This window comes from Hyla sarda, chromosome 3, assembly GCF_029499605.1.
Source record: "Hyla sarda isolate aHylSar1 chromosome 3, aHylSar1.hap1, whole genome shotgun sequence".
Classification (NCBI taxonomy): domain Eukaryota; kingdom Metazoa; phylum Chordata; class Amphibia; order Anura; family Hylidae; genus Hyla; species Hyla sarda.
The window spans coordinates 183,076,873-183,099,976 of NC_079191.1; the positions used below are offsets into that span (position 1 = coordinate 183,076,873).

The 23,104-nt window shown below is 45.1% G+C and overlaps 1 protein-coding gene across 5 annotated transcripts in view; it reads left to right on the forward strand.

The window, feature by feature from the left end:
* The window catches only part of ARHGEF10 (Rho guanine nucleotide exchange factor 10), a 203,456-nt gene that overhangs the window by 109,595 nt on the left and 70,757 nt on the right, over positions 1-23,104 (forward strand). For all 5 annotated transcript variants that reach the window (XM_056565682.1, XM_056565685.1, XM_056565684.1 and 2 more), the window contains exons 15-18: positions 9,904-9,993; positions 18,385-18,555; positions 20,645-20,790; positions 22,044-22,216. In XM_056565682.1, coding sequence (XP_056421657.1) covers positions 9,904-9,993; positions 18,385-18,555; positions 20,645-20,790; positions 22,044-22,216 — 580 coding nt within the window. The remainder of the gene's footprint in view (positions 1-9,903; positions 9,994-18,384; positions 18,556-20,644; positions 20,791-22,043; positions 22,217-23,104) is intronic.

The following is a 23,104-nucleotide window of genomic DNA, read 5'->3' on the forward strand; positions in this document are numbered from 1 at the left end:
GCAGCATCGCTCCTGGGGGTACACGTGAAAAAAATCCATAATGATGGTCGCTGTCATGCCGAATCATGTGAGGTCTGGCAAAATACCAGCAGTGTCAGGTTAATGCTTCCAGCCACGTCTGTATTCTTTAACAAGAATCAGCGTTACAGCAGGCGGCATGTCCAGAAAGGTTGTTGGCCGGTAGACGAGTTGAGAGGCGGCACACACTCCTGTGCCTACGCAGCTGTAGGAATCTGCTTGGCAGCGTAGGCAGAAACAAGCAATCTTAGAGTCCGCTCTGCAATTGTTCTAAGTTTGCTTCTGAAGCAGCGCTGAGAGCCCTTGTTTCCTTCCTGCCTGTGTGTGTGCATGTTTGGGGGATGTAAGGAATGAGGAAAGTGTGTTGGGAGGGATCTCGGTGACATAAGCAGTGTGTTGGGGATGTCAGTGACTGGGGCAGTGTGTTTGGGGGATGTAAGCAATGAGGAAAGTGTTGGGAGGGATCTCGGTGACATAAGCAGTGTGTTGGGGATGTCAGTGACTGGACAGTGTGTTTGGGGGATGTAAGCAATGAGGAAAGTGTGTTGGGAGGGATCTCGGTGACATAAGCAGTGTGTTGGGGATGTCAGTGACTGGACAGTGTGTTTGGGGGATGTAAGCAATGAGGAAAGTGTGTTGGGAGGGATCTCGGTGACATAAGCAGTGTGTTGGGGATGTCAGTGACTGGACAGTGTGTTTGGGGGATGTAAGCAATGAGGAAAGTGTTGGGAGGGATCTCGGTGACATAAGCAGTGTGTTGGGGATGTCAGTGACTGGGACAGTGTGTTTGGGCGATTTAGGTAAAAGGGGACAATGTATGGGGCTGATATTAATGTTGGGGGAATCTTAGTGATGGGGGACTGTGTTGGGGCGATATAAGTAAGAGGGCAGTGTATGGAGTCATGTTAATGATTAGACAATTTGTTGGGGGATGTCAGTGATGGGGGACAGTGTGTTGGGGAGTATCTTAGTGACAGGACAGTGTGTTGGGGAATGTCAGTAAGGGCTCAGTTTGTGGGGGGATGTTAGTCACAGGGGGACAGTGTTTTGGGGGGGGATGTCTGTAAAGAGGCAGCATTTGGGGGGGATGTTAGTGACAGGACAGAGTGTGTTGAGGGGGATTTCGGTAAAGAGGCAGTGTGTGGGGGGATGTTAGTGACAGATGGACAGTGTGTTGAGGGGATGTCAGTAAAGAGGTGATGTGTGTGGGGGGATGTTAGTGACAGGATGGATAGTGTGTTGGGGGATTTCAGTAAAGAGGCAGTGTGTGGGGGGATGATAGTGACAGAGGGACAGTGTGTTGAGGGGGATGTCAGTAAAGAGGCAGTGTGTGGGGGGATGATAGTGACAGAGGGACAGTGTGTTGAGGGGGATGTCAGTAAAGAGGCAGTGTGTGGGGGGATGTTAGTGACAGAGGGACAGTGTGTTGGGGGATTTCAGTAAAGAGGCAGTGTGTGGGGGATATTAGTGACAGAGGGACAGTGTGTTGGGGGATTTCAGTAAAGAGGCAGTGTGTGGGTTGATGTTAGTGACAGAGGGACAGTGTGTTGAGGGGATGTCAGTAAAGAGGCAATGTGTGTGGGGATATTAGTGACAGGATGGATAGTGTTTTGGGGGATTTCAGTAAAGAGGTGGTGTGTGAGGGGGATGATAGTGACAGAGGGACAGTGTGTTGAGGGGATGTCAGTAAAGAGGCAGTGTGTGGGGGGATGATAGTGACAGAGGGACAGTGTGTTGAGGGGGATGTCAGTAAAGAGGCAGTGTGTGGGGGGATGATAGTGACAGAGGGACAGTGTGTTGAGGGGATGTCAGTAAAGAGGTGGTGTGTGAGGGGGATGATAGTGACAGAGGGACAGTGTGTTGAGGGGATGTCAGTAAAGAGGTGGTGTGTGAGGGGGATGATAGTAACAGAGGGACAGTGTGTTGAGGGGATGTCAGTAAAGAGGTGATGTGTGTGGGGATATTAGTGACAGGATGGATAGTGTGTTGGGGGATTTCAGTAAAGAGGCAGTGTGTGGGGGGATGATAGTGACAGGATGGACAGTGTGTTGAGGGGGATGTCAGTAAAGAGGCAGTGTGTGGGGGGATGTTAGTGACAGAGGGACAGTGTGTTGAGGGGATGTCAGTAAAGAGGCAATGTGTGTGGGGGATATTAGTGACAGAGGGACAGTGTGTTGAGGGGGATGTCAGTAAAGAGGCAGTGTGTGGGGGGATGTTAGTGACAGAGGGACAGTGTGTTGAGGGGATGTCAGTAAAGAGGTGGTGTGTGTGAGGGGGATGATAGTGACAGAGGGACAGTGTGTTGAGGGGGATGTCAGTAAAGAGGTGGTGTGTGTGAGGGTGATGATAGTGACAGAGGGAGAGTGTGTTGAGGGGGATGTCAGTAAAGAGGCAGTGTGTAAGGGGGATGTTAGTTACAGGGGGACAGTGTGTTGGGGGAATTTTAGTGACAGGGCACAATGTGTAGGAGGATATCAGTGACAGGGGGAAGTGTGTTGGGGTATATCAGTGATGTGGTTGGTGCTAGTGATCCGATGTCACACTGCTCCCGTCACTGAGATCCCCCCCCCATGACTGACATGCAGAAGGATGGGAGAGGATACATGCACCGTGAATGGGGTGGGGAGGAAACAAGCACATGTAGTGCTTCATCAGAGCTGCACACATTATTCTGCTGGTGGGGTTACTGTGTACATACATTACTTATCCTGTACTGATCCTGACTTACATCCTCTATTAGGGTATGTTCACACAGGTGGATTACCTGCAAGTTTTTCAGCTGCAGCTATGTTTCTGTGTTTTCCACTCTCTGCAGCAAATCCCATGAAGTCAATGTAGTCTGCTGAGGAAATTCCGCTGCAGAAAATCTTACTCAGCTGAAACCTTCAGTGTGAAACTCTGAGGTAATTTACCCATGTGAAGGTACCCTTTTACCCCAGAACTGTACTTCCTATTCTGCTGATGGAGTCACTGTGTATATAGGCGGTGAGAGGATCAGGGGGAGGATATGGAGTAAAGAAAAGAATAAACATTTAAAAAAACAACAACTATTATAATTACAAAGGTGTCACTAATATTGGTGGTACCATTTTTGGAAATGGACTGCCAAGGGGTACTCAGGCAAAAAAAGGTTGGGAACCACTGGCCTAAAACATAACCTTCATTACAGGACTATTTAAAAATCCACACTCACAGTATGATACATGTATGAAAAACATTTTGGCTTAGAAGATGAAGGGGATAAGTGTCCAAATATTATCCACTTGCCTCCTGTCCATGCCTTTTGGGATACGCAACTCCTTAACAAGTGGCCCCCACCTCCCTACCTCTCTATTGTAATGGAGATGTAGGAGAGAAAAAAAGAGACAGGGGGCGCTCCCTTCGTATATGTATACCGACTTGGTGTGACCCTCCACCACTCCTAAGTGATATACTCACCAGATAGAGTTGCAAGCCTTGATCCCAGGTTTCCCGGGGACAATGCTTGCAGTGGGCCGGTGTTAGTAAGGTATTGGTAGGTATTTGTCTGCCGCACTCTGACCGGGACTGGACCCTTTCGCAAGGGCCAGTTTGAGCAAATCGTGGATATTGGATAAAAAAAGGTCTTAGAGGCGCTGCACGAAGGTTGTCACAAATGGAGGGACTCGAGCCAGCACAGAACAGTTATTTTATTTGACTTAACGGACGACCCGTTTCGGCACACAGAGTGCCTTCCTCAGGTCCAAACATAAAGTACAATCTCTGGGGTGGAAATATGTGAGGATGTACTTGTGGGGTTCCTGTGAAGCTCGGTGCTGGCGTGGGTTTCAGATGCTGTGTAGAAGAATCAAGCTTAGTAATAATTTTTCTTACAATTTAAAGGGGTACTCCAGTGAAAAAAGTATTTTTTTTTTTTTTAACTGAACTGGTGCCAGAAAGTTTAACAGATTTGTAAATTACTTCTGTTTAAAAATCTTAATCCTTTCAGTACTTATCAGCTGCTATATATTACAGAGGAAGTTCTTCGTTTTCAATTTCTTTTCTGTCTGATCACAGTGCTCTCTGCTGACACTTCTGTATGTCTCAGGAACGGTCAAGAGCAGGATAAGTTTGCTATGGGGATTTGCCCCTGCTCTTGACAGTTCCTGACATGGATAGAGTTGTCAGCAGAAAGCACTGTGGTTTGACAGAAAAAAAAAAAAAAAAAGAACTCCCTGTGGAGCATACAGCAGCTGATAAGTACCTGATAAGTGTGTGATTGCTGGGGGGTCCGATCACTGTGGCCCCCGTATTCTCCTATGCAAGGCCTGACTAATAGGGTCCCGTCTCAGCCTGGTGATTGTCTGAGTGGACCAACACTCAAGCTCATCTCCAGGGTGGGGACGGAAGTGCCCAGAGGATGTTTGAGTAGCTGGGTCCCGTACAGGAGATCGAGGGGGGCCACAGCGGTCGCACCCCCTTGATTAGATGACTATCCCCTATCCTGTGGATAGAGAATACGTTTTACTTGAGTACTATCCAGGCATATACTGTAAGTATCTTAATAGCCCTTGGTAATTTTGGTTTGGCCCTTTTGTAGGTGATCTATTGTGTCATATTTCATGAACCTTCTGTTCAGTAATGAGGGTCTCTGAAGAACACCTTCATGTTGAAGCTACAGACATTATGACATTTCAAAAATGGCTTCAGTTGACTTAAATACATGCAGACCTTTCATGCCCCGTCCTCATTCACCTTTTTTCTGTCATTCCTACAGCATGTCATGGAGACTTATTGTCATTGTTTTTGAGTATTCTAGATCCTAAAAGGTGATGTACAGTGTGTTTGGAGTTTATAAAACACATAATACGTGGTGCTGTGATCAGTTGTGACGTGCTTAAAGCTATGTTGCATGAACATTATGTTTTATGTTAAATTGTATTATTTAAGTTAAAGGGGTACTCCACCTTTAGACATCTTATCCCCTATCCAAAGGGTATCACTGCTGGGTACCCTCACAATCTCTCCTGCAGCACCCCCTTTTCTCAGCTGCACAAAGCAAGGGTCACTCTATGGCTGATGACGGGCGATGCAGGGGACGGAGTATTGTGACTTCACTCCCCGCCCCCCTCAATGCAAGCCACCTTTGGATAGGGGATAAGATGTCTAGGGGAGGAGTACCCCTTTAAGTTGCCTTGCATACTTTAAGGGAACCTGTCACTTATAAACACAGTCTAATCTGCAGGCATCGTGATATAGAACAGGAAGAGCTGAACAGATTGATATACTGTGTAGTTTTGTGGTAAATGTTCCAGGATAAATCTCTGCCCATTCTGGGCTAATTAGTCAAGTGGGTGGTCCTACGCAGTGATTGACAGCTTTCAATGTAAAAGTGTTCATACACCATTAACTGTAAATCACTAAGTAGAACTGCCTACTTAACCCAAAATGAGCACAGATATACTTTACTGTTTTCATATCCTAGTGCTTTTCACACAAAAATAACTCACTCACTCTCTCTCTTTTTTTTATCTCTCCTCCTTTTATTTATTTATTTATTTATTTATTTTTTCTAAATTTTTCTTTCAATTTTCATTGTGACAGGCTCCCTTTAAAGGGAATCTGTCTGCACTATATTATGCTCAGAGCTCAAGAGTCAAGACAGGCGTTGAGACAGCAAATATGTCGGCTCTATAATGTGCTTTTGTATATATATATATATATATATATATATATATATATATTTATTATTATTTTTATTTATTTTTTACCTCCTGAATGTTGCGTTGGCCCATTCTGTGCTATCATTTTTCTTTTTCACATGATATGAAATGCTACCATCGTGATCCACCTACAACGTTGGGTCTGCTGCTACTACCATTGAGCTGTTTATACTATACAGTGTATTCGGAAAGTCTTCAGACCCTTTTACTTTTTTTTTTTACATTTTGTTATGTTAGGGCCTCATGCTAAACAAAAATTAAAAATAAGTTTCCTCAATGATCAGGCATTCAATACCCCATAATCAGAATTTAAAAACTGTTATTCAGACCCTTTGCTTTGACACTTAAAATTTAGTTCTGGAGGCCTCCCATTTCTCTGGTCACCTGTGGTAAATTTAGTTGAACGGACATGATTTGGAAAGACACACCCCTGTCTATATAATGTCTCACAGCTGATAATATTGGAGCAAAAACCAAGCCACAAGTAAAAACTGATTGTGAAGCTCGAAGACAAGATTGTCTAGAGGCACAGATCTGGAAAAAGGTCCAAATAAATTTCTGCTGCGCTGAAAGTTCCAACGAGCACACTGGCCTTCATAATTCTTTAATGGAAGAAATTTGGAACAACCAGGACTCTACCTAGAGCTGGCTCCCCACCAAACTAAGTAATCAGGCGAGAAGGGCCTTGGTTAGAGAGGTGAGAAATAATCCAATGGTCACTTTGGCTGAGCTCCAATGATCCTGTGTACAGATAGGAGAAACTCCCAGAAGGTCAACCATCACTGCAACACTCTACCTATCTGGAGTTTATGTGGCAGTGACCAGAAAGAAGCCTCTCCTCAGCAAAGACACATGAAAGCCCATCTGGAATCTTCAAAATATTCTCAGATTGTGAAAAACAAGATTCTTTGGTCTGATTAAACCAACATTCAACTTTTTGGCCTCAATTCTAAGCGTCAGGTCTGGAGGAAACCAAGCACTCTTGATTACCTGCCCAATACTTTCCCTACAGTAAAGCATGGCGGTTACTGCATCATACTGTGAGGGTGTTTTCCTGTAGTTGAGAAAGGGAGACTGGTCATGGTTTTAAGGGGGTATTCCAGGATTGTTTTTAATTTGACTATGTTACAGGGGCTGTAAAGTGTGTGATGGTGGTCTTGCAATTCTTATGTGATCTTTGCCCCAATATTTATTTTTAACAGCATACAAAGTTAATGTTGTTGCAGTGCGGCCCGAGACATTACATCACTAGTCAGGTGTTCAAAGGAGCCTGTCTGCTTCAATGGGTGAAGCCATCACCGGGTGGGAAGGAGATCATTCTGCAGTGAATTGCAATTTTGTAACAGCTGGAGGCACCCTGATTAGAAAACACTGGTCTATTGTTCACAGCAAAGCATGGAAGGCAGAACACCTGTGTTTTAATAGGTGGGTTGGCTGATGTGTGGGAGGGAGAAAAGTGACCTCACACTTTCAAACAAGGAATCATGGGACTTGTAGTTGGAGGGAAGGAACCCCAACAGGAAAAAGCCATTTTACAAAAAGAAATCAACATGCAGTGGAATCACAACACAGCCATTTAGCCCCAAAACAAGCACAGATCCTTCCTAAGCATGTCCATTACTGTCTGGCAGGTACGTACTAAAATCACCTTATGGTGGATAACCGCTTTAAGGCAAAGTATAGTGGCGTAAAGTACAGAAATATTCTTACTGAAAATCCGATCCAGAGTGCTCAGGACCTCAGACTAAACCTTCCAAAAAAAGCTTACGTGAGAGGTTGATCAAAGCCTGTACAGAAGACCAGTTGCCTATAGCAACCAATTAGATTACTTTTTATTTTTCAGAGACCTTTTTAAAAGTGAGAAAACAATCTTATTGGTTGCTATGGGCAACTGGTCCACTTTCCCTCTGCACAGGCTTTGATAAATCCCCCCATAGGCACACAGCTAAGACAGCAGAGGTGTGACTTATGGACAACACTGTAAATGTTATTGACTGTCCCAGCCAGAGCCCCGACTCTTACCCAATCAAACATCTCTGGTGAGACCTAAAAATGGCTGCCCACAGCAAGTCCCCATCCAACCGGACCGAGCTTGAGAACTGTGAAGAAGAATGGCCAAAACCAGATTTGCTAGCCTTGTGGCATCATACCCAAGAAGACTGGAGGCTGGAATTGCCACCAATGATGCTTCATCTTCATCTAAGGAGACTCTCTTCTAGGACTGTATCCACCTTTTCCAGCCCAACGGAGCACCTGAAAGCTGAACTCATTTATGCAGGCTAAAGTCAGCAACCGCCGAGCCGAGAAGTTTGTGACGAATCAAATCACTGTAACTTCGCTCATCTCTAGTGCTGAGCAAAGGATCTGAATACATATGTCAGTGCGATATTTTAGTTTTTCCTTTTCAATAAATGAGTAAAGATTTCTAATATGGCGTTGTCACTTTCTAATTATGGGGTATTGAGTGATTTTTTTATTTTTTACTTTAGCATAAATTGTGAAAAGAGTGAAAGGCTTAATGCATTTTTATATAGTGTCTAGTTAATAGTATAATTACAAGTGTTTTAAAAATGACAACATAAGGTATGTAAAGATGAGCCATGTTATATATGGTATGTACTGTGTAGAATAGTTGCTCCTGCTATTGGTTTTTTGTTCTTTGCATGTCAGAGTATATGAACTGTGTGTGATACCTTCCGGGCATGCTCTGTGGATAGCAATTCTCTTTGTCCTGTTTGAGGGAATTAAAGAAGAACTGTAGTCTAATAATATCTTGTCCCTTACAAGAATACAGGGCAGTTTGGAGAAAAAAAATCCCTAGTTCAGTTTATGTGTCTGAGTTTTGGGAGATGTGTGTTTGTCCTATGTACATACACTATTATGCTTTCAGTTGCAGCATTTTAATACAGTGGAGCCTCAAGTTACAATATTTATTGGTTCCATTATAACCATTGTATGTAGACCATTACTGCATGGAATACTGATAATTGGTTCTGAGGCCTCAAAATGTCAGCCAAAAATAGGAAAAAGTGAAGATTAAAGAAAAAGAAGTTAATAACTTATACAGATAAAGCAAGTCCTTACTATTTTATGTAAGAAAAAGCTGTTGAAAGCTGTAAATCATTGTCTATGTAGGGGACAGGAGCTTCTGCAGGGTCCTGTACAGGACAAAAGTATGTCAATAAAGTGCCCTCACCTGATGTCCAAAAGAACAGCGAACGTTGGCATGTTTTAAAGAGTACCTGTCACCAAATAAAACTTTTAATATAGTGTTCTTTGTGTAATTAGCAGACACTTTCCCATTCACTTGCTTTTAAAATTATCAACATAAATATGTTTAAAATGTAATAGAAAAAACGGCCACTTGGTGGCTCTGTTCTTTTCCCTGCCTCAATTAATACAATGAGATTGGTCTTCTCCCGGCCTGGCAGGAGACAAAACTCAAGAAGTGTTTCTCTGCACTGAGCTTGATTGACAGCTGCACAGAGCCTCACTGAAACCTGCATAGAACCTCACTGTAAGCTGCACAGAGCCTCACTGAAACATGCATAGAACCTCACTGTAAGCTGCACAGAGCCTCACTGAAACATGCATAGAACCTCACTGTAAGCTGCACAGAGCTTGAGGTCTTCTATTCATCACAGCGCTGCAAAGATGTGAGGGCAGAAGTGTTCCCCCAGCAGGCGTCAGTAATGTCATGTCTGCTGGGAAATTGCACTATGGGAGCAAGAATAAAGGTATGATACACCGCTTTTTAAAGCTCTAAGGGCTAGAGGGGTGTTAGGAGTAGTTAGGGAACATAGCCTAAGTAAGTTTAGAGCAGTTAATTTGGCCACAGGCAGTATAGGACATGTTGTACCTCCATGTACTGTAAGGAGGCTCTACCAAAAGGCCAGTCAGTGCATATGTGTTTTACCAGTGAATGCCCATTCTGATTGGTCAGTTCTTCCAGCCATTGACACGTTTCACAGATCTGGACTGTCCGTAGCATTGTATGTTGAGTCTGGTTTCCGGTTACAGTGGTCCAGAAAAGACTATTGTATGTTGAAAATATTGTATGTTGAGGCCATTGTAAGTTGAGAGACCAATATTTGGAAAAATGGAAATATTTGTTATATCATAGTTTTCTTTCTTTATTGAAGCCACTTGTACAATATGATATGATTTTCCTTGCCACTGATTATTTGATCTTCTGTTCTGGCAGAGCCAAGATTGCAGCCCTGACCGCATCACTTTGTATGGTCTGATGATGAAGCCAATTCAGCGATTCCCGCAGTTTATCCTTTTATTACAGGTCAGTTTTCTTCCTGTATCCTCTATATTCTGTGCCGTTTAATCCATATAATAGTGATGCTGTAGAATAAGCAGATTTAAAAACATTACAACACAGTAATAAGCAAATACTAATCTGCAGCTGTAAAATATTTTTTGATTATTTTATTCATTGGTAAAATATTTACTGCTGGAGATAACTAAAAACTTGTATAGCAAAATGAGTAGCATCCATGGATTAGTTAAAGGTTTTGCTTACTGGATCAGACTACCCCATTTAGTTAAGCGGGACCTTAAAGGACATCTGCAGCGTGATTAACACTTATCCCCTATCCACAGGATAGGGGATAAGTGTTTGATTGCGGGGGGTCCGACCGCTGGGACCCCCTGTGATCTCCTGTACGGGTCCGCTCAGAACAACTTCCAAAGACAATAGAGGTGAACTCCAAGGTCAAGGTACATCAGTGTCAGATCGCACCATCAATCGCTGCTTGAGCCAAAGTGGACTTAAAGGGGTATTCCAGGCCAAAACTTTTTTTTATATATCTCAACTGGCTCCGGAAAGTTACATATTTGTAAATTACTTCTATTAAAAAATCTTAATCCTTCCAATAGTTATTAGCTTCTGAAGTTTTCTGTCTAACTGCTCAATGATGATGTCACGTCCCGGGAGCTGTGCATGATGGGAGAATATCCCCATAGGAACTGCACAGCTCCTGGGACGTGAGTCATCAGAAAGCAATTATACAGAAAACAGCAACTCAACTTCAGAAGCTAATAAATATTGGAAGGATTAAGATTTTTTAATAGAAGTAATTTACAAATCTGTTTAATAATGAAAGGAGTACTCCAGCACAATAAAACTACGACTAAGGTCGCTGAAACGCGTCACTTCATGATCCCTGTTGCCGTTTGCTGTGTGATTTTACAATAAACCATCTTTTGCATCGTGCTTACAGTGCTGGACAATCTCGTTCTTCTATTAACAATAATAGACAAGTACCGTATATACTCGAGTATAAGCCGACCCGAGTATAAGCCGAGACCCCTAATTTAAACCCAAAATCCCAGGAAAAGTTATTGACTCGGGTGTAAGCCTAGGGTGGGAAATACCTCATCCCCCCCTGTCATCATCCAGACCCGTCATTAACATCCTCATCATCATCCCCTTGTCATCATCCCACACATCCCCCCTTCATCATCCCCTTGTCATCATCCCACACATCCCCCCTTGTCATCATCCCACACATCCCTCCTTCATCATCCCCTTATCATCCCACACATCCCCCCTTCATCATCCCCTTATCATCCCACACATCCCCCCTTCATCATCCCCTTATCATCCCGCACATCCCCCCTTCATCATCCCCTTATCATCCCACACATCCCCCCTTCATCATCCCCTTGTAATCATCCCACACCCCCCCCTTCATCATCCCCACCCCCCTTCATCATCCCCACACCCCCCCTTCATCATCCTCTTCTCATCATTCGCCCTCAGTGGTCTTCAACCTGCGGACCTCCAGAGGTTTCAAAACTACAACTCCCAGCAAGCCCGGGCAGCCATCGGCTGTCCGGGCTTGCTGGGAGTTGTAGTTTTGAAACCTCCGGAGGTCCGCAGGTTGAAGACCACTGCGGCCTTCAACATCATCCAGCCCCCTCTCACCCCCCTTTAGTTCTGAGTACTCACCTCCGCTCGGCGCTGGTCCGGTCCTGCAGGGCTGTCCGGAGAGGAGGTGGTCCGGAGAGGAGGTGGTCCGGTGAGGAGGTGGTCCGGGCTGCTATCTTCACCGGGGGCGCCTCTTCTCCGCGCTTCCGGCCCGGAATAGAGGCGTTGCCTTGACAATGACGCAGAAGTACGTTGGCAATGAACGCACCTCTGCGTCGTTGTCACGGCAACGTGACTATTCTGAGGCCGGGCCCGAAGCGCGGAGAAGAGGCGCCCCCGGTGAAGATAGCAGCCCGGAACCACTATCCCACCGGACCACCTCCTCACCGGACAGTCCTGCAGGACCGGACCAGCGCCGAGCGGAGGTGAGTACTCAGAACTAAAGGGGGTGAGAGGGGGCTGGATGATGTTGAAGGCCGCAGTGGTCTTCAACCTGCGGACCTCCGGAGGTTTCAAAACTACAACTCCCAGCAAGCCCGGACAGCCGATGGCTGCCCGGGCTTGCTGGGAGATGTAGTTTTGAAACCTCTGGAAGTCCGCAGGTTGAAGACCACTGCGGGTGGGGGAGTTCACTCGAGTATAAGCCGAGGGGGGTGTTTTCAGCACGAAAAATCGTGCTGAAAAACTCGGCTTATACTCGAGTATATACGGTATGTTATCATGGGTATCATTTTAATCGTATTGACCCAAAGAATAAAGAACACATGTCATTTTTACCGTAAATTGTAGGGGGTGAAAACAAAACCTTCCAAAATTTGCAAAATTGCGGTTTTCTTTTTAATTTCCCCACACAAATAGTATTTTTTTGGGCTGCCCCATACATTTTATGGTAAAGTGAGTGAGGGCATTACAACAGACAACTGGTCGCGCAAAAAACAAGCCCTCATGAGGCGCATGCGCGCGGCTTACCGGAAGAGACGTGGGTGATGTAAGCTCCGCGCCAGTCTCACCTATCTAAGCCCTATTCAGCGCCCTAAAGGCTCCACACGCTGTGGCTTCAGTGCGAACTGGACCTGGTCATGCCCAGGAGGCAGCGGTCACGAAATAAGAACCTCTCTCAGCGTCTCTCTCAGTCCATTCCGGACTTTTTCAGAGCCTCCCCGAAACCCAATATGGCGGCGGCGGCGGCATCCTCCCCACGCCGCTCTGATATGGCGTCCGATGAAGAGGGGGAGCCGGACCTGGCGCAGATGTCCCCAGCAGATATGTTCCGCCAGATCAAGCAAATGTTCCAGTCGGAGCTCAGAAAAGCTGTCTCAGACTTCGCAGCGCAACTTCAAGATCTGGGCCAGAGAGTCTCCGACAACGAAAACAAATTGGACGACTTAGCGGAGGCCGCGGAGTCTGACCGTCGGGATATCGATCTACATGCGGCCAAGCTTGATGCTATCGACCTCAAACTTGAGGTTCTGGAGAACCGCTCCCGCAGAGCCAACATTCGCATTCGGGGACTACCTGAGTCGGAGACTAACCTGAAATCTGCGGTCGATGCGATGTTCCAGGCCCTACTGCCGCAATACGAGCCTGAGCTTCTCCGTATGGATCGTGTCCACAGAGCCCTAGGTCGCCCGAGATCTTCTGAACTGCCGAGGGACGTGGTCCTCCGTCTGCACTACCCGGAGGTGAGAGATCCCCTGCTCTTCGCTGCCCGCAACCTGACAGCGCTACCTGGCATGCCCGCTGAAGTGCGCCTCTACTCGGACTTATCCCCGTCCACGCTAGAACGGCGCAGGACATTCCGCCACATCACGCTGGCCCTGGTCCGGGAGGGGGTGAAGTATAAATGGGGATTTCCATTCTCCCTCATCTGCCAACTTAAGGGGCGCCCCTACCAATTTCGCTCCCTGTCTGAGGCCCAAACTGCCCTCACCAAAGAGGGTATCCCCTGGACTGCCCCAGAACAGCCTCCTGCGACCGACTTGCCTCGAAGGGGCCCCCGACCCTCCAAGTCCTGGACCAGTGTCCCCTCGGCCCAGCGTAAATCACAGCGATGCCTGGGGATGGCCCCGGAAGGTTGACTCACCGTTGCAAGTGACCCCCTCTCACCTGGCACCCTGAAGCCACCGACCCTAGAAGGGCTGGTGTGACCGGACTGATGTGTCCTTCGTTTGCTTCGAGAGATGGAAGTAAGCGGAGCCGCTATATTATACGGCTTCGCTTTCCAGTTTGACTTTTTTCTGTTTGTTCAATGTTTTGTTTGTGGTTTGATGTTGTTCATTTTTGTTAGTCAGTGGGTCCATGTGTTCTATGGTTGTTCTGTCTTTGCGTGTTTGTCCCGTCTCTGCATTGCCTGGTCTTCCGTCTTATGTGTAAGATAATTTCCCATAATGTCAGGGGATTTAATTCCCCCCCCAAACGGAGGAAAGCTTTCATCGATTATAGATGCTACCGCCCTGATATAATTTGCATTCAGGAGACTCACTTCTCCCAGTCCTCCTGCCCTAGCTTCCTCCATTCCCAGTACTCCCGGTTATATGTCTCCTCTTTTGTCTCCAAAAGCAGGGGAGTACTGATTTGTTTGAAAAATACGTTGCCATTCGAGGTGACCCGCGTTCTAACAGACTCCGAAGGCAGGTATGTCTTGCTGTTGGGCACCCTGTACGGTAAGCAGATCTGTCTACTTAACTCTTATGCTCCTAACTCTTCTCCTATTTCATTCTTTCTTTCTCTCTGCTCTTTACTCCTATCATACTCTTATGATGTTCTGGTGTGGGCGGGCGATTTTAATTTTGTCTACGATGGCCTCTTGGATAGGTCCTCCCCTAGTCCCTTAGGTCGATCTAGAGCGTTGCAGAAAAGGTTGGTCTCGGCCTTCCATTCACTTCAACTCGCGGATGCATGGAGGGAGCACAATGGTCAGTCGAGGGGGTATTCTTACTATTCATCCTCCCAGAAAAATTACACTCGCATAGACTGGCTACTTCTCAACACCTCTACTTTACCGTGCCTCCTGTACGCGAGACACATTGCCTCTCCCTGGTCTGACCATGAGATGGTATGTGTAGAGCTGGATCTCATAGGTGGTCCTACCACACCTTTTACCTGGAGACTTAACGAGTCTATGCTGACTAACCAGACAGTTAAACGTTCTCTTACAGCAGATCTCACATCCTACTTCTCCACCAATGCCACCCCGAATTCAAACCCGATTTGGGTATGGTCTGCCCACAAAGCCTTCATTAGGGGACGGCTCATATCGCTAGCCTCATACATGAAAAGAGGTCGCTCCCACCTTCAACATACGCTACACAACAAGCTTTCTCGACTCACCCTGGCTCACCAGCGTACCCCCTCTCTTTATCTCCACAATGCTATCCGGGATACCAGGTTGCGACTGGATGCTGTCCTGTCCACCGGAGTGGAAAAAGCGCTTAGGTGGACTAAGGCCACATACTACCGCTATGCCAATAAGCCGGATAAGTTGCTTGCCAATATGCTCCGCAGCAAACAACGGCTTAATTATGTTCACACCATTCAGTTGCACCCTGGTTCCCGGTCTTCCCACCCCGACAAGATTTACCAAACTTTTCACTCTTACTACTCTAAACTTTATTCTATCCCTGACCAGTCGCCTACCTTTACTCCCAGCCTGAACTCTTTTCTTGACTCTACCTCCCTCCCCTCTCTCACTGACCCCGAGAGGGATCTCCTTAATTCTCCAATTTCACACGAAGATGTATCAGATACAATTGCGTCCCTGAAATTGGGAAAAGCCCCTGGCCCAGATGGCCTGTCTGCAATGTACTATAAGAAATTCTCTCCTATTCTAGTTCCCCACCTAGTTAACCTTTATAATAACCTCTTTCAGGCTCCCTCTTTACCCCCTGAATACTTAGATGCCCTTATAACGGTGATCCCCAAACCCCAGAAGGACCCATCCCTGGTCTCAAATTACCGCCCAATCTCCTTAATTAACCTGGATACGAAGATATTAACGTCTATCCTGGCACGCAGACTGAACACTATATTGCCCCGTGTTATTCACGCTGACCAAGTGGGCTTTATACCGGGGAGACAAGCGGCGGACAATATTAGAAAGGTGCTGGGGGTAGTACACTGGGCTTCCTCCACTTCTACTCCTGTTATGCTATTGGCCTTAGACATAGAAAAGGCCTTCGACTCAGTTCTCTGGCCATACCTTTGGGGGGTCCTCTCTAAAATGGGGTTCACTGGGCCGTTTGTACACCTTCTGCACCTGCTGTACTCCAATCCTACGGCTTTTCTCAAACTCCCTACCTCCTCCCCTTCCCCGATTATTATTAAGAGGGGCACTCGCCAGGGATGCCCGTTGTCCCCCGCTCTCTTCGCCCTGGCGATGGAGCCCCTGGCGAGATCCCTACGAGCCTCCCCCACTATACTGGGGGTCACGATTAAGGACTCCATCCATAAACTTTGTTTGTTTGCCGATGACCTCCTTCTATCCCTGACACACCCCCTATCATCTCTACCTAACCTGTTTCGCCTACTCACAGACTTCTCGTCTTGCTCGGGTCTCCGGATTAGTCCATCCAAGTCTGAAACACTCTATATACATGTTCCCCTCCATACACAAAAGTTGATCTCCCTTAACTTTAACTTTCCCCCTCCAATGCCTGCCCTGTCCTATCTAGGTGTTCGTATAACCCCGGCGGTTGCTTCCCTCTATGGTGCGAACTACCCGCCCCTATACAAATCTATTCGACATGATATCCGCACTTGGGACAGGCCATACTTATCATGGATCGGAAGAATAAACACGGTTAAAATGGTGATTCTGCCTAAACTACTATACCTGTTTCGCACTCTTCCGGTTCCGGTCTCGACTGCGGATCTCAGGTCCCTTCAGTCCGATGTCTTTAGATTTATATGGAAATCCAGGACCCCCCGCATAGCACGTAATGTAATGTACCTTCATAAGCGTTTAGGTGGTATGTCCGTCCCCAACTTTCAAAAATACTATTATGCTGCCAGACTAGGACAGATGGCCTGGTTCCTGACAGATGGCGATACCCCCATCTGGGTTCACCTCGAATCCTCTCTCATCTCTCCCCACTCCTTCTCTTCCCTAATGTGGTCTACTCAACCTGTCACTAAATACGTCCCTTACTCTGCTCTTCTCACTCTTCATTCCCTCTCCCTTTGGCGACTGGTCCGCTTTCGCTTTCACCTACAATCTTGCCCTCCTCCCCTCCTGCCCTTCCTCTGTAACCCTTTTTTTCCACCCGGTCTTGCTCATTCCTCATTCCGTTGGTGGACTTCACAGTCCCTGATTTCTGCCCATCAATTCCATACTCGAGGGGTTCTGATGACAAAGGAAGTGTTTGTTCTACAATTTCGCCCCCCACCCTCAGAACTCTTCCGAATGCATCAGATCTTTTCATTCCTACACTCTAATTTCCCTGCACGCACCATACCACAGTTGACTAGGTTTGAACGTCTTATGCAATATAGTCCTTCTAGACGAGGACTTCTAGCCATAATATATGGAATACTAAATTCTCCCCCACCCGACACTAAACTGTCGTTCATGACCCAATGGGAGGCTGACTTCCATATGGAACTGTCTCTGGAAGACTGGAGGGAATGTTGCGATACCTTGAGTAGAGGGAGCTGGCAAGTGTCCCTTACTGAGACGTCACTGAAAATATTACATAGGACGTATTATGTTCCCAAGAGAATACATTCCATCTTCCCCTGTGCCTCTCCCTTATGTTTTAGGGGCTGCGCAGATAGGGGAACCATGCTTCATATGTGGTGGACCTGTCCTCTCGTCAGAACATTCTGGACATCTGTTCTTTCTATTCTTCGTTCTGTTCTCTCTTTTCGCTGTCCCCTCCAACCTGCTTTTTGCCTCCTTAGCAGACGGCCGCGCAGGATGCCCAACAGCCAATTTAGACTAGCACAATTCATACTGCTGGCTGCGCGGATCCATATAGCAACATGCTGGAAAAGCCCAGTCCTGTCTATTGATAGAGTAATTGATAGAGTTAATAATATTCTGATCTTTGAAAAAATTAACGCGGTTCGCGCCGACATAATGGCCTCCTACGAAAGAGTCTGGTCTCCTTGGATATCATCCTCCTATTGCCCGGAGATTCGCCATACTTTGTCTCTAACGTAATCACTGACAACACCCGTTCTGTATTATTACCTGCTGTCTGTTTTCATCCACACATGTCTGACCCATGGACTTGTTTATCCCCCTATTCCCTTTTATTCATTTGATTTTACCTTTTTGTTGATTCGGGCTGCGTCCCGATACTCTTGCTTTACTTTGGTATTGCTACCTTTATGCCTATTACAATAAAATTGGTTGTTTGATACTAAAAACAAGCCCTCATATTAGTCTGTGGATGAAAATATAAGAATTATGATTTTTTTAAGGCGCGGAGGAAAAAACGAAAACGTAAATTTTTACGTTTTCGTTTTTTCCTCCGTGCCTTCAAAAAATCATAACTCTTATATTGTCTGAGTCCTTAAGGCCCCAAAGGGGCTGAGTCCTTAAGGGGTTAAAGAAGCCAGCACAGACCACATAAAAAATAGCACAAAACTACATGATAACTTTGGCGCAATCAATGTGCAAAATGAAAACTCACTGTGGGAGATTTATCAAAACCTGTCCAGAGGAAAAGTTGCTGAGTTGCCCATAACAACCAATAAGATTGCTTCTTTCATTATTAAGAGGCCTTAAAGAAGCGATCTCATTGGTTGCTATGGGCAACACAGTGACTTTACTTCTGAACTGTGCATGCAATTTTTTTGCAGGATATGCTGAAAAACACAATGAAGGGTCATCCGGACCGACTCCCCCTGCAGATGGCTCTTACGGAGCTGGAAACGTTAGCAGACAAACTCAATGAGCGGAAGCGAGACGCCGATCAACGCTGTGAAATTAAACAAATCGCCAAGGCAATGAATGAACGGTATCTCAACAAGGTTAGACAGTATGGTAATAAAACAGATTGACACACAAACATGTAGAATAACATAGTCTGAAGCATAAACGATTGTTGACCCAAGGTTTATTAGTTAAAAAAACAAGACCCGAATAAACAAATAAATATAGATATATACATACGTGCCTTGTTCTGGCTGATTCTATACATGTCAGTAAATTCTCAGGTTTTCTAGAGCGTGTCACATGAAACAGCTTTTTGCATACCATATGTGCCGCTCCAGAAATGATCTGTAGCTGATACCCTGCCAGGAACTGAAGTAGGTGTCAAAAAAGTGTTTCCATAGCAAATTATTTCACATTTGATGCAGTAACTAAGATTTCCCAGATTTAAAGTGGTACTCCGGTGCTCCAGCATTCTGAACATTTTTTTTTCCCAGAACGCTCTGAACGCTCTAAACGCTCACGCCCCCTCCCATAGGCATAAATGGAGGAGGCGTGGCCGTGACGTCACGATCATGGCCACAGGAACCTGGCTTAAGAGCGCCTGGTGCTGCGGGAGATCTTGGGGGACCCCAGCAGCAGGAACCCCACGAACAGACATCCTATCCCCTATCCTTTGGATAGGGGATAAGATGTCTTGCAGCGGAGTACCCCATTAAATGAAAAAAAAAGTAATAAAATACTGTTATATTGCATTGTCTTTAGATGGCATGATATGGCTTTACTTCTTGTTTACAGCTATGTGTAGAAAAGTTTAAAGAAAAAGCAATGACCTAGTTATCAGGGATGTAAGAAAAAATAGATTTGCGCGATTATCGCGATTTTTCATTTGGCGATACTGAATCGATTCAAAATATTTTTGAATCGATCCTTTTAGGGATGTGGAATTTGTATCTCCTGACGGCCGGGACATGCCGTGTCGGGCACCGGGCAGGTGAATTTTTCCGTCTCGTGCAAGCAGGTCCGGACCTGACAAGCGTGGCGTCGCTCTGGGTGTATGGAGCGGGCTCCTGACTTGTGCCCGCTCTGTACTCTGCGGCCCCCGGCTGATTTCAGTAGCCGGGGGGCGCTGATGCATCACTGCCACTAATATCCAGCATGCGGCGCTCAGCAGTGTGTATGGAGCGGGTTCCGGACTCCTGCCCGCTCCATACTCTGCAGCCCCCGGCTGTTTTCAGTAGCCGGGGCCGCTGCTAATAGCCAGCATGCGGCGATCGCCGCGGCTGGCTATTAACCCTTTAAATCGCCACTGTCAAAGCTGACAGCAGCATCTAAAGGGATCTGTGAATGCTCCCTGGTGGGCTAGTGGGGAGGATCGCCCCCTCTGCAGCGCGATCGCGGGCAGGCGATCCACTGTGGAGGTAGCCGGAGGGCTTGCCTCTGCTTCCTCCTGTCCCGGCTCTGTCATTGATAGAGCCTGGCTGGACCAGGCTCTATCAATGGATCGCAGATCAGTGGAGTTAAATAGAACTCTATTCATCTGTCTGAGGAATCTAATGATTCCTCCTAAAAGTCTAATAAAGTGTATAAAAAATAAAGTTTTAATAAAAGTGTAAAAGGCATTGTTTTTGAGACAGAATCAAGATATATCGCGATATATCGTTCCGTAAACAGAATTGGGATATATTGCGATATATTGTACCGTCATACGTGTATCGCAATACATATTGTATCGCCAAATTCTTGCCGATTCACACCCCTACTAGTTATCCAGGAATGGAAAAAACAGAGCTGATTTCTTCTAAAAGCAACACCACCCCTGCCCTCAGGATGTGTGTGGTATTACACCTTGGCTCCATTTACTTCAGTGAAATGGAGCTGTAATACCACATTTAACCTAAGGATAGGTGTGGAATTTTTAACATTTGTGTTTTTTTTTTTTTGAAAGTTATCAACTCTGGTTTTTCTAATCCTGAATTAACCCTTTTACCACATTTTGAACCCTGCGTAAGAAATAAAAACATGCCGACAACACTAGGGGAAGTTCAGATACTTGCTGCAATGCAGCTTCATAGTGGTTACTGCTATGGTGTGATTTTCTATTTTTGTACTTAGTATTGTACTTTTTTATTAATGTTTTCATTCATTTAGAATGTAATTTTGTCTACTGTCCCTTTTAAAATGTAGCTCCTCAGTAATGGAAGCAGATATCTAATCCGATCAGATGATATGGTAGAGACAGTGTACAACGAGAAGGGCGAGATCCTGAAAACTAAGCAGAGGCGTCTCTTCATGCTCAATGATGTACTGATGTGTGCCACAGATAATGCAAGGTTGGTCCCATAATGATTATTTTTGAATTAAAGGGGTACTCTGCTGGAAAACACATTTTTTTCTAATCAACTGGTGCCAGAAAGTTTAAACAGATTTGTAAATTACTTCTATTTAAAAACCTTAACCTTTCCAGTACTTATCAGCTGCTTTATTCTCCACAGAAGGTTGTGTAGTTATTTTCTTTCTGACCACAGTGCTCTCTGCTGAGACCTCTGTCCATGTCAGGAACTGTCCACAGCAGGAGAGGTTTGTTATTGGAATTTGTTTCTATTCTGGACGGTTCCTGACACAGACAGAGAGCACTGTGGTCAGACTGGAGAGAACTACACAACTTCCTCTGGAGCATAAAGCAGCTGATAAGTACTGGAAGGAATACAATTTTAAGTAGAACTAATTTACAAATCGTTTTAACTTTTTGGCATTAGTTCACTTTAAAAAAAAAAAAAAAATGTTTTCCAGTGGATCACCCCTTTAAGAGATTTCATGTTATATTTTTTTAAGAATTAGCACAAAATTAGTAGAGGAAACAAGTGTCAGGATACAAAGGTCCAAGTCACAACATTTTTGCATTACATTAGTTTTGATTTATTATTGTGATTTCCTTCATGAGGAGATGGTATGCCTCAATCGCAATGATGTCCTGTATTCTTACAGGGGCAATTCCATGCTGCTACTGGCCAGCAGATGGCAGCAGATTGCACTTGTATAAATCCAATAGAATAAATGTGCAATGACTTTTGTCGGTGCAAAACCACTTTTATGTCCCAAAATATGAAAATATAGAAAGTAAAGCAACATGAAGTAAGATTAATCTGTTTTATTTTCAATTATATTTAAATACATGTGGTTGATATTATCAGGTTCCTCTTGTATAAGCTAAAAATTCCCATATAAAACCGGTTTTGATCAATGCAATGTCTTCGAGAATTTTTTCTTAAAATAGCTGAACAAAAGCAAAACTTTTTGCAGAGCTTCGGATTGATTTATACTATTTTATCTACAGCTGAAGTCCGAAGGCATACATTAGTTTGTGGCAATTTAGTGGGCTGCAGCTGTCACTTTCAGTAGTGCTGTGAACAACCTCTGTGTAGCCCTTTTAGGTGAAAGAAATGAATTAATTTGTACAGATATAATACTAATACCTTGGTGAGACATGTTATGGTTTAAAATAAAAAAAATCCAGTTATGTGCACTGCCGGGCTGTTTTAGATGATGTAATCTAGCCCATTTACAACCTTATTTTCTATCTTAGGTCATCTAATGAAGGCAGCAATATGGTTACAACAAGTCAAAAATACTTACTAAAATGGAGCGTTCCCTTGGACCATGTTGAAGTTATTGAATATGGGGAAAGCGAGGACCAAGTAAACCAGTCTCTGTTTTCTTCTTTGTATGCAGCTGAGAAAGTTGTATGTGTCAAACAAAGTAAGTGCCTAATAAAGCTATGAGAAGAAAACCTCACCGGTGAAAATGATGCTATATCTATTTTTTTGTTACTGATTTCTGTTTCTTGGAGCTTTCATAATGTGATGTCAATGTCAGAAAACCATTGCTCGGCTGCAGATCTTCCTCTGTAATAGGGATATGCCGCTGAAGAATGATAGAGGCATAGCGCTGCACACAAAAAAACCGCAGCGATTCTTCATGCCTCCCTTCCCGCACAAGCCTTGAGCCAGGTAATAGGCTCTTTAAATGAGCACTGATCTATGCTTGTTTAGGCCCTATGTCCCTGATAAACACCTTGTGTAGGTTTATCTAGCCATTTAATGTTCTAGCATATACTGTACACATATTGTATTTACACCAGTATTATGATATAGGAAAGTAGATACAGACAGCTCCAAATCTCCAGTAGCTCCACCTGTGCCCGGACTGGCGGTTGGCGTGTCCCGCCCAGTGAACTAGTGCAAACAGGAAAGTCCAGCACACGGTGTCCAATGCTATTAGGTCTATTAGGCATAAAATCAGGATACAGGTTACAGAGCAATAGCCTATGTGTTTCGGGTGTTAACCCTTAATCATGGCATGATTTTATGGTATAGTACACCATGCTTGTGCCATGCTTGCAACTTTTCTGACCTAATGCTACTAGCAAATCATTTTATTTTCTGTAGGTAAGATAGACCCAAGATGCAGCAATTTTATTATAAAGCATGACACGCTTTATTCCAACCTATTGTGAATGGCCTGAACCCATCTCATTTAATATACTGGTGTCACAAGTCACTGTAGTCCTGCCTTTGATGTTAACAGGGTGACTGCTGAGATGTTTTTTCTACAGAATGTCAACTTATTATGCGGCTTAGTGGCCAG